A 12,128-nucleotide genomic window follows, 5' to 3' on the forward strand; every position below is an offset into this window, starting at 1 on the left:
TCTTTTGCGTTAGAAGGAGAGGAGCAAACGGGGGAGGGGGGGGGGGGGGCGGGGAGAGGGGTGCAACAATGAATGGCATTCCAAAATCTCTGTAGATGTTCATTGAAATGAACAAAAAAAGCACAATTAAATACTTGACAACTAACTGGAAGGTTGGCGGTTCAGGTCCATCCAGGGATGCCTTGGATGAAAGGCCTGGCAATATGCTTCTGAAAAGTCACAGTCATTGAATACTAAGGAGGCTGTCAGTTCCGCACATGTAGGCTGCCATGGGTCAGAATCAACTCTCAATAGCAGTAGGTTTGCTTTGTATATTTTTGATAGAAGTAGAAGAGCGAATAAGAATACCTAAAATAAAGCTATGTGTTTGGAGGCCTCCCACACCCTCCTAGGTGGTCTTTTGTGTGTGTGTGACTTATCTGCTGACTCTCTTTGCGAGAAGGGTGAGACTTCTTAAAGATATTTAGTATTTGTGTTTATTTCCCAATAGAAAATGAACCTCAGCTAACTGGCTTCTCTACTCTCCTGAGTTTAGTAGTGGTGTGCCCATCTAGAGAAGCACCTCCAAATAAAAGAAAGTTAAAAAGAAAACCAAACCCACTCCTTTTAAGTCAATTCCATCTTGGAACATTCAGCAGGATAGATTAGACTGCCCTGTCGGGTTTTCAAAGCAAACTGCTCTGTCTTCCTCCCATGAAGTCACTGGTGGGTTTGAGCTGTCAGCCTTGAGGTTAGCAAAGGCTCCACGCCACCTTCCGCCCTTACTAAGTCTACCAAGCAATAGTCTGTGGTGCAGGGAAGAACCCTGTTCTCAGAGAGGTGGTGAGAAGCAGAGAAACAGGGCTGCTGGGAGGATCTGGGCTGAGTTCTGGGATCAGTGGGCCTTGTACTTGACCTGCCAGGCAAACACGCAGGCTGGGAGGGAAGAAGTGTGAGTGGGGATCCTAGACACACAGGCCCGGGGAAGGGGAAGGAAAAGTGTGAATGGGGATCTGAGACCCAGAGGCCAGGAGGTGCTTTCCAGCTTGCTCTCAAAGTGCTGTCCATCCACATACTGATGACCAGCCTGCAAGTGGACCTGTCTGTGTCCCTCGTGGATCTAGACTGATCGATGAAGGCTTAGGCGCTATGGCAGAGGATGGGGAGCTTCCTCAGGATCCTCCAGGCCTTATCAATTCTTCAGGAGGCCCCCAGCAGGGAGAACAAACAACAGGAATGAAGAAGGGAGGGAGGGAAAGGCTGAGGGGAAAAACATGCAAGAAAGGGCCCCAGATTGAGAGCTCTGGGGCCTGGTCTTCTGGTTCCAGCCCTGTCCCTGACTGACTGTGTGACCTTGGGCCAGTCACTTCCCTTCCTGGGCCCCTGTTTCTGCCTGTGTGAAGTGAGGAAGCTGGACTAGACTCCCTCTGAGCTCCCATCCAAGCCTGACATCTTGTGGGAGAAGAAGAGGAGTAGATGAGGCTCTGTGGGGGTTGGGGAGTTAGAAAGTGGTTTTGGGGAGCCCTGGTGCTTTCAGGTGCCCTTTGTTAGGCTTAGGTCAACAGGAAAAGTGAGAACAGCCCAAGGTGACAGTGGTTACCACTTCCTGGGTGCTGGCTCCTTTGGCCCCGATAAGGTGTTAGGTCTTCTTGAGTTCTGATCACTACCTGATGAGGGCAGATCTCGTATTAGCTCTCTTTTATAGAGGGGAAGCTTTGGGTGAGGAGCTCGACTCCCTTAAGGACTTAGTCACTGAAGACCCCAGAGCCCGGCAGTGGGAGAAGCTAGAGTTTGTGCCTAGTTCTCTGTGGTCTTCACTGCTGAGCCAAGTACAGGTGGGAACATGGCTCCACAAATTCAGATGTGCAGGAACTGCCTCATCGTGTTTCAGAAGTGTATTTAGTCCCCATCTCACTGGGCTGGGAGGATTGGAAGGGAATTCTAGCTCAGTCATCACTAGATCCTGTCCCCACTTCTCTCTGGGGACACCCTTCTCCACGTGAGATGTTGTTGAGTGCCATCTAGTCAGAACCAGCTCATAGCTGACCCTCCATTGGGTTTTCAGAGGCTGTAAACTGCATGGGAGGAGATTGCCTATCTTTTTCCTACAGAGCAACTGGTGGCTTCAAACCATGTACCTTTGGGTTGGCAGTGCAACTCTTTGCGCCTTAGATCACCAGAGCTTTATCTGTATGTGAGAAGGTCTTGGGAATCTTAGGCAAAGCAACAAGGTGGGAGGGGCCACCGATTCTGTGCCGCATTCCCCATTCCCTATTTTCCACTATGGATGTTGTGCTTGGACCACCCTCCGTGGTCTCTGAGGCTTGGAGGCCACACTTGGGCACAGGCACTCTAGCTCCCTGAGTTTTTCCTCTATCCTCCCTGGTGTGTCTTTGTGATGCACAGCTCCTCAGGCCTCCTTCCACTGTCCAGCCAGAAAAGCCCCTTTCCCAGAGTCACCTCCTTCTTCTCAGCCTGTCTCCCACTCCGGCCCACAGAGCTGAATCCAGCACCTTCACTGAACATAATTAGAAATCAGGGAAGAGGTGTGTTCAGGCCACTTCTGCTTTCAGTAGAGCAACTCAGACCTCTCTAAGAGTGGGGGACACAAAGGCCTGGCCACCTTCTGAGGGGGGAGTCGGGAGAAGAGCAGAGTGGGGGTGGAGGATGAGGGCAGGAACAGTGGCCAGTCCTGCTCCCGGCTTTGCTGACATGGCTGCGACAGAGCTGCTGAGGATTCTGGAGCCTGCCTGAAGCCACTTCTCCAGGCAGCACAGACCACACTAGGGCCTCATGAGAAGAAAGGGGTGGCCACTTGGGAAGGGCAGGGGGCTGGACTGGTCCCTCTCATTCGTCCTGGGGCCTCTTCCCCGCTCTCTCCCCAGATCTGGCCCAGTGGGTGGAATTTTTGACTGGTGCTGCAGGGGGACGTTTGGTGGTGGGAGAACTGTGTTTAGCACCTGGAGCTGACCCAGAAATCATAGCAGCCAACACACACTACTTCCTGACTCCAGTAGGCTGCAGTTTGGACAGAACTTGGGGAGAAAGGCCCCCTTGCTCACCTCTCTCCTGCTCCCTTTCCTCTGGACCCTGGCAGGCCCTTGCCTTGGCACAGCTCCACACTGCCAGCTCAGCCCGTCTGGCAGACTCCCTGCATCTGCCCTACTTCACAGGCCAGGCAGGCTGGCAGCACGCCAGGCTGGGCTCACGTCAGTGGCCGCAGGGACGAGAGAGGACACTCTCCCAAGAGCCCTGTAGCCTCGTGGGCTATGAGCAGGTGAAACCAGGGCAGCTCTGTGCAGAGGAGACAGACATGCAGGGCCATCCAGAGCCTGGGCTATCCCATCCACAGCGCCTGATGCTCTCATTCCATCAGTTCAAGCTTCCCCTGGGCTGGCTTTAAGGTGCATATTCCATCCCAAGTGGGAGAGACCCCAAGTAGATCCTTTAATGCCCCCTTCCTGCCCAAGCCTCACTCAGACCAGCTGACCCTCTGTGTGCACCCAAGTCTATTGATAGCACATAAGCTTTCTCATTCAGTGTGTGTGTGTGTGTGTGTGTGTGTGTGTGTGTGTGTGTATGTGTGTTGGGGCAGGAGAACTTGTGTAATTGGTACTTATTTTTTAAACTCTCAAAAGTAATTCTGGTGGTCTAGTGGCAAGGAGCTGCAACTACAATCCCAGAGGCACGCGGTTCGAATCCACCAGATGCTCTGCTGGGGAAGGAGGGACAATCTCCTCCTGATCTGATTTGACGGTACAAAAAATAATAAAATAAAAATGAAAAAAAAAGTAATTCTGGTGTATAGTCATGTTTAGGGGTCACTGCATAGAAAAGAAGCCCAGACACAGAGATACAAGTCCGGAGAGATTTACATTCGATTGGGAGGAAGAAAGCACTTCACATCCCTGGACATCTGTCTGTTTCTGTATCATTAAAACCGAAAAGCAGAAAGTAACTCAGATTTACTGCCATCATATCGGTTTTGATTCTTGGCAACTCTGTTGTACAGAACCGAGTGGCTCCATGTGATTTCTAAGGTAGCAAGTTCACGCTCCTTTCTCCCACAGAGTGACTGGCGGATTCGAATGGCTGACTCTTCCGGTAGCAGCCAAGTGTTTAATCTCTGCACCAGTGCATCAGTAAAACAGGATACTAATTCTCCCTCCCTGTAAGATTACTATCACAGTGGAATGAGATAACAGCTCCTGGGCACTTGCGCTGTGTTAAATTAGGGTCCTAGGTGACTCCTCAGCTCTGCCCAGTCATTTTGCAAACACTTGCTCTGGCCTCCAGGAATGTAGCTGAGAGACAGCGGGTGGTGCAGCCAGCCCAGCCCCACTTCTAGGAACTGTGTCTCAGGGAGCGTTTTATTTGTGTGCTCTGCATGGTGCATGCCGGGAAGAGGAGGAGGAGGGGGACAATGAGTAGCTTTGCTATGGGAATGTGGGAAAATCTGGTAGCCTAGTGCATCAGGAGTTGCACTGCCAAAGACATGCAATTCAAATCCACCAGCTGATCCTCAGGAGACAGATGGGCAGTTCCCTGCTGTGTGACTTACCATCTCTGAAAACCTGTTGAAGGGTCAGCTATGAGTCAATTCTGACTCCACAGCAATGAGAATATGGGCAAAGCTTGTCATCATATGCTGCCTCTTCTCTCTGGACCCACATTGCCATTGTGGTGTTTCAGGTCTCGGTCACTGCCCGCGAAGATGTGCCCGCCTTTGGCCCTCCTCTGCCCTGTCCGCCTGTTTTCCAGAAGGTAAGAAATCCTTCTTTGTTGGCCCTGGGTTTCAGTGACATCACTGTGTGGTAGGTGTGGGTAATGTGTTCATCTGATAACTGTGAGAGTGCAGGTTTACGTCTGCCCAGGGGGACCTGGGAAGAAAGGCCTGGCAATCTGCTTCTCAAAAGTCACCATTGAAAAAACCCTGCAGGGCATATTCTGTTCTGACATACACAGGAGTGCTGGGAATCTTCGTGGATCAGAATCTACTCAGCTTTCAGTGTCCTGGGTCAGTGGTTGGAGTTGGAGGGAAAGTTTGAGCTAGGAATATTAGGGAGATCTTTTTCCAGACTTGAGGGGAAATCTCTTTATTTGGGCCTTCTCCCCACCTCTCCTAAGGTGGCCAGTTTTACTTAACAGAGTTAAGAGGTGTCTGATGCTGGGTTGGGATATGAGGTGAGATGACTTTCTTCTACAAGAAGATGCTGATTTTAAAACACATGCATCTTCCAATGCCAGGAGCCTTGAGCAGGAATTGTCTTCAGAAATAGACATGTCTTGAGGTGGAAGAGGTTGATTTCTCAGGACCAGGAATGTTGATTTCCATGTTGACATACTAGCAGGGGGACTATTTCTGATCACATGGAAGAAAGAAGACCTTTGGGGTCTCTCTTCAGTTAACCTGTGACTGAGGCTGGAGCCCTTTTCTGTTCCAGGGTCCAGAGTTCAGGGAGTTTTTGCTCACCAAGCTCACCAATGCAGAGAACGCTTGCTGCAAATCGGACAAGTTTGCAAAGCTGGAGGTGAGTGTGTGGTTTCTGAAGGCCTCCCCTGCCTCCTGGCTGTCTCTTAGCCAGCCTCTTCTAGCTACCTGATCTCTAAGCCCTCAGCCCTGAGTTGATAGATAGGAGATCCATTGCTTATTAAAACTTCATCTAAACTTTAGTTCTGGTCAACCATTCCGCAGTTCTTTACTGAGCATCTACTGTGTGGATCTGCAGTCTGGAGTGCATGGATAGGCAAGAGGCAGTCTTTGTCCTTTTAGATCTGATAGACCGATTTAGGGTGAGGTGGGTATATAAGTAAAGAGAGAATTTATATACCGGTGGCATTGCTGGAGCCCAGTACTGGGGCTGTGGCTCAGAGAATGTTATCAGTGCTTTTCCTGGGAGGAGACTGAAGATGTCCTCATGGGAGGCTTCTTGGAGGAGAAGCACCCTGAGGTGCTGAATCTTGACATTTAATGAGCCTTTACCAGAAGAGTAGAGAGAAGATGATCGCTGCAGGTTTGGGAAAAAGTGTGAACAAAGGGCAACCATAATTCAGAGAGCATGATGTCTGTAGAGAGCTTCAGAGGGTTTGGATGGTTTGAGGGAGATGAGTGGGGGGATTCTCAGGCTGACGGGGTTAGTTGGTGTCTAGTCAGGAAGGACTTTGACTGACCCCTGAGTGTAAGGATAGGGAAGATAGAACTATAGACCCTGAGTTCTCTGGCCTAATGCTCTTCACTAATGAGGACAATTGGGAGAGATGTTCATTCTAGGAGCTCTTGATCTGGAGGCACCGACAGATGCTGAGTTGCTGAAAGAACGCACCCTGGATTCTGTGAATGGTGCCCTCTGGAGTCTGTGTGAATGACCCCCCGTTGATGTGGATGGAGAGGACTAGTGGGCCATTGCGTGTGAGGATGTGGCTAAGGGCAGATACTAGGCTGGGAGTCACCAGGGTGGAGGTGGCAGACAGAGCTGTGGGAAAGGAAGTAGAGGGAAGAAGATAGAAGACCAGGCGTGGGGCATTAGTATTAACTGAGTATTTATTTGTGAACATGGAGCCCAGCCCGGCCAAAAGTATACACCTTTGCTGGGATGCAGTTGGGAAGACCAGATGTCAAGAGCCCCACCCAGAGAGGGACACACTTCTGTCCTTGGCTCTAATTCCACAACTCTCTGCCCTCTTCCCTCCTAGGACCGGACGCGGGCAGCCCTCCTAGATAACCTACATGATGAGCTCCACACTTACACACAGGCCATGCTGGGACTGGGCCCGGAAGAGGACAAGTTTGAGAATGGCGGCCATGGGGGTTTTCTGGAGTCTTTTAAGGTACGGGCTTGAGAGTGGCTGGGAATTACTGAGTTCACGAAGGTCTGGGACTGGAGCCAAGAAGGGAAGCTCCAAGTGATTCTAACTCCAGGGCCCAAGTACCAAGACAGAGGTATCTAATGTGTTTGCAAGAAGAAGGGCCTCAGAAAACAAGACATTTGGGCAGTTTTGGAAGTCAGCCGTAACTCCAGTGCCTCTGCTTCCCTCTTTGGTCTGTAACATCGTGCTGGCTCAGGAGTCGGAGATGCAGGGACAGCTGTAACTTAGCTACCGGAGTAGAACCATTCCAAACCAAAATTGTTACTGTCATCTGCTTCTGCTGGGAAGTCTGGGGCAGGATGGCAGGAGCAAGGATCTAAGTCTTGCCTTGAGAGTCGTAGCAGGGTGAGATGCTACAGTGATTTCCTCCCAGTAGGCAGGACACTGGAGGGCCTATGGAAAGAAGATACAGATAGGCCCCCTTTGAACTTTATAAAGGGAAAAATTTCCCAATTGGACGGAACTACTAAAGGAAGCAGTGAATGCTGTGTCCCTGGAAGTATTCAAATGGAGACTGGACAGTTACTTAGCTGGTGTGGGGCAGACGAGGCTCATTATCATGCTGCTGTGGAGTGCTTGCTGGCCCACAGAGCACTTTCACATCTGGAATCTGACTTGAGCTGGCTGCAGTCCTCTGCAGGATCCATGAGCTGAGTGGAAATTGTTATTTCCGCTAACAGATGGGGAGACCAAGGGAGGGGTGCTCCAAGCCTTCCGCTTAAGTGGAGGTAGAGCCTTGTTTCTCACCTTAATGTTCTGATTACTTAGCTCAATTTTCCACTGGGCTACCCTTGGGAGGATTGCTTATAAAGCAGCATTGTTGTGGACCGTCAAGTTAGAACCTACTCATAGCTCACCCTCCAGCACTTTTCAGAGACAGTAATAGCATGGGAAGAGATTACCCATCCTCCTGTGGAGTAGCTGACAGATTCAAACTGTGACTTTGGGATTGCTGCCCAGATTCTTACCACTAGGTCACCAGAGCTCCCTTTAGAGATTTGTTTATAAAGCTGAGAATATTGGTGATTCGGTGATAGAGTTCTTGCCTTCCGTGAGAGAGGCTGGGATGAGATTTCTGGCTGGTGTACCTTACACTATCAGTGGAGGCTTGTGTGTTGCTATCATGCTGAACAAATGTCGATGGAGTTTCCAGACTAAGACTAGGAAGAAAGGCCTGGCAATTTTCTAAGAGTCAACCAGTGAAAACCCTATCAGCAATTGGATTTACAGCTGATCATGTGGGTGGGGCAGGACCAGGAACAGGCAACATTTCATTTGGTTGCACATGAAGTTGTGATGGGAGTTGACTGGACAACAGCTGACAACCACAGTAACAACCACAACACATGTGTAATGTTAAGGTTAAAACCACCTGTATTAGAATCTTAGCTCTGCCACTATTGGTCCATGTGATGCAGGGCAAACAAGGTCTTTAAAGCATGCAAACGGTAGTTTTTGTTTTCATAAAAATATACCACAGGAGTGAGAGAGAAAACCTCTGTCACAGAGTTGTGAAAATTCATTGAAATAATGCCTGTAAAAGTACTTTACCTTGAATACACCATTAACTGCCCAGAAGTGTTTATTGTGTGAAATGAAAGCCTCATACACATTATCCCATCTAAATCCTCGTGACTACCCTCCCAGTGCCCTCGGTGGAAGGCTATTATTACAAGTACAGTAATTTTGGTATAGTAACTTATACCCAGCTTTCATAATTATGGGTATAACTTTACATATGAGGAAGCTAAGACTCAAATACTAAAATAAGAGACAAAGTAATTTGTTAAAGAATCACTCAGCAGATGTGGGAGCTACATCTAGGCCTCCTGGATCCCAAAGCCAGTGCTCTTAATGGATAAGTAATACTGCCTCCTTGACTCAAAGATTTAAGGTTCCACCCGTGCAGGCCTGGGGTCAGTCCCTGGTTGCCCAGCTGGACTACAGAGAAGAGGCCACAGCTCAACTGGGCTTGGCTGGGGCCAGCTGCTGAGATTCTTCCTGGGGGTGGAGGAGGAGCCTCCTGCTTGTCCGAGCTTGGGTGCAGGTCCTCCTTTAGCTTCTGCTTTGATGCTGATAGACAGTAGCAGCAAGGTTGAAACAGAAGATGAGAGAGACTGAAGGAAGAGGGATGAGGGAAAGAGGAAGAAGGGAGGAAAGAGGGAGCCAGGGTGGCTAGCTCAGCCAACAGAGGATGACTGTGGGAGCCATTAGACAGGAAAATGGGCTTGGGTTTGAGGAAAGCAGGTCAACAGGGTCTTTTGAAGGCCTTTGTGTTGTTGTGTACCATGGAGTTGTGGCTGTGTCATAGCTGACCCTCTCACAGGTTTTAAGAGGCAGTAAATTGCGTGGGAGTTGATTGCCCATCTTTTTCCCACAGAGTTGCTGGTGGGTTTGAACCATGTGCCTTTGGGTTGACAGCACAATTCCTTACCACTAAGCCATCAGAATGTTGTTGTTAAGTGCCATCAAATCAAGTCCCTATGAACAACAGATCTGAGCTTTGCTTTATCCTGTACCATTCTCACCACCTGATACGCTCTAGTCCATTGGTACAGTCTGCCTTATTGAGGCTCTTCCTCTCTTTCTTTTGCTGGCTCTGGAGTCTCTTAACTTAGGACAGCTCCACCCTATATCATGTTGTTGCTGTTGTTGTTCTGTACCATAGAGTTGGAACCAACCCATAGCTGACCCTCCCGCAGGTTTTCACAGTTAATCACATGAGAGGAGACTGCCTGTCCTTCTCCTGCAGAGCAGCTGGTGGCCTCAAACTGTGTGCCTTTGGGATTGCAGCACAGCTTCTTACCATTAGGCCACCAGAGCTCAAATACCCTCCCTCCCATGTCATAGCAAGCATGTTAAAATGCTCCCTGTTCCACACAAAGGAAGCTCTGATCACATAGTGCATTATGTGGCTGGCTGTTAACTGAAAAGTTGGCGGCTTAAAGCCACCAGCCGGTCTGAGACAGGTGGGCAGTCTCTTCTTGTAATGATTGACAGCCTCAGACAACTTGATGGGGTGTCGCTATGATTTGAAATAATCTTGATACCAATGGTTTTGGGTTTTGGTTTATTTCATTAAAAAAAAAAAGAGCCCTGCAAACTCATTGCCATGGAGTTGGAATCAACTCTTAGCTGATTCCTTAATGCATTTTTGGAGAGTGTGAATCACATGGAGGAGATTGGCCATCTTTCCCCCTTTCTGAACGTCTGGTGGACTCGCACCACCAGAGAGGCACCACCTTTGGGTGAGCAGTGCGGTTAGCTCTCCTGTGGACTACCCCACCAGAGCTCCCTTGGTACTGTTTATCTCCTCGTTAATTTAATTTACATGACACTCTAAGTGAGAGCCTTAGAGTTATTGTTGATGTTGATTGCCTTCAAGTCAAGCATGACTTATAGCAACCCTATGAACAAAAAGCTGGAAGCCCCTCTACAATGATCAACATTTATCAAAGTTCGTAGAGTTTCCAGAGGCATGTTGTTTAGGAAGTGGATGCCACTCCTGCTTCCAGAGTCATTGTTATGTGCCGTTAAACAGAGTACTACTCATAGGGACCCTGTGAACATCAGGTGTGAAGCCTTCCCTGTGCTGTGCCATCCTCACCGTCTCTGATACACTCGAGTCCATCGTTACAGTCCCTGTGTCCGTCTGTCTTGGTGAGGGTCTTCCTCTTGCTCTGATCCTACACCTTTCACAGCATAATGTCTTTTTTCCCAAGGATTGGCTCCTCTTAGGTGGCACGAGTGCTCAAGCACTAGACTGCTAACCAAAAAGCTGGTGATCTGGACCAGTCCAGAGGTGCCTTGAAACAAAGGTCTGTCAGTCTGCTTCTGAAAAGGCGTCTTGACGACTCTGTGGAGCTAGCCTGCTTTGTACACAGAGGCTCCCTATGACTCAGAGGCAGTGAACAACCACAGCATCAACCCAAGATCTGAGTTGCCTCTGACAAGCTAACCTAATGGTATATTGACTAGATATTTTAATGGTATATTTTATGAACATTCAATGAAGCATTTGTTGATTTGAGTTTTTCAGGTTTCTTTCTGTATTTTGGAGCCAATCATTGTTTCTTGTTTTTTGTTGTTGTATTTGTTTATATTTTTGCAACCTGGAAGAGCTTATAGACTGAAATACTTTACCTGAAGGATTTAATGGGGGGAAAAAATGGCCCAGCATCTAAAAACAGCTGCAGGCCCAAAGGAGAATGACATGAGGCCGTTGTGTCCCGTCCTTGCCTCTAGCAGGAATAGCAATTAACCTGGGCTTGACTTTGTATGAGCTTGGGGTCTGGCTAGCTCTTTAAGGGGTTACCAAGTGAACAAATGCTTCAAGACTTCATCATTACTTGTCTTTGATCCAATCATCCAGGGAATTTTTTCTCTTCAACCCTGAGTCCTTCCAATTGTAGATTGAAGACAGATATGCTTCTGTATTGTGGTTTCACTCCTGTCTCCGGGGCAGCCCTGTGGGGTCAGGGAGGACTCTGTCACTATCAGTCATCCAGAGAAAGCAGGGCTCTGACAATTATGATCAACGTTTCTCTCCTTCTGCCTGGAGACTTGAGCTTTTTCGCTCTGTCTCTTTCATCAGGGCCCTCTTGTTTCCCAGGCTGTGGATGGAGACTTCAGCTGAGGACAGGACAGCCTTGGCTGCATAGAGCAGCAGCTAGGTGGATTCTGGTGTTTGGACTGGGCCTGTGGCTCTTGTCTGGGTTGGTGAGAGAGTCAGAGCCACCTCAGGAAACAGCCTCGGCTTCTGGTGTTTCTTTGTGGTTATCTCAGGCAGTGGTGTCATGATTATTGGCCTTCTGCATGGAGTTCAATCAGACCCCCTTTGAATCCTTCAGGAAAGAAGTGGTGCATGAAATGAATCCAGGAAGGAAAGTTGCACACTCCAACTTCTTCCTGTCAGAGTTCTCATCTCAGGAAACATAACTGAGAATTCTTCGGGCTAAAAGAGATCTCAGCCAACCTCTTAGCTCTTTTAGCTCCCACCCTAAGGTTTGTAGTCTTTGTCTCTCTCCTGAGAAGCACACTCACCCTAGTCCTCAACTGTGCTGCCTCGCACCACTTCGAGTAGCTCTTCATATTTTACTGGCTGTAACTTAAACCTTTTCCTTCACCATGAGAGAGACAAAACCTCCTCGTTTATGTATATGTCTAGATCGGCTTTGCAAAAGCAAGTGCTTGGAGATAATATCAGAAATCTGATGGTTCTCCCAATATTTTAAAACTTTACATTCTCATTGAGATGATTATATATGTATGTGTATATACAT

The 12,128-nt window shown here is 48.7% G+C and overlaps 1 protein-coding gene across 1 annotated transcript in view; it reads left to right on the forward strand.

Moving 5' to 3' along the window:
* The window catches only part of RAP1GAP2 (RAP1 GTPase activating protein 2), a 281,330-nt gene that overhangs the window by 248,755 nt on the left and 20,447 nt on the right, over positions 1–12,128 (forward strand). The window contains exons 15-17 of the mRNA XM_006891040.1: positions 4,672–4,743; positions 5,424–5,510; positions 6,673–6,807. Coding sequence (XP_006891102.1) covers positions 4,672–4,743; positions 5,424–5,510; positions 6,673–6,807 — 294 coding nt within the window. The remainder of the gene's footprint in view (positions 1–4,671; positions 4,744–5,423; positions 5,511–6,672; positions 6,808–12,128) is intronic.

The sequence above is a fragment of the Elephantulus edwardii genome, unplaced genomic scaffold (genome assembly GCF_000299155.1).
Source record: "Elephantulus edwardii isolate Elephantulus edwardi_28Jun2011 unplaced genomic scaffold, EleEdw1.0 scaffold00094, whole genome shotgun sequence".
NCBI classification, from domain to species: Eukaryota; Metazoa; Chordata; class Mammalia; order Macroscelidea; family Macroscelididae; genus Elephantulus; species Elephantulus edwardii.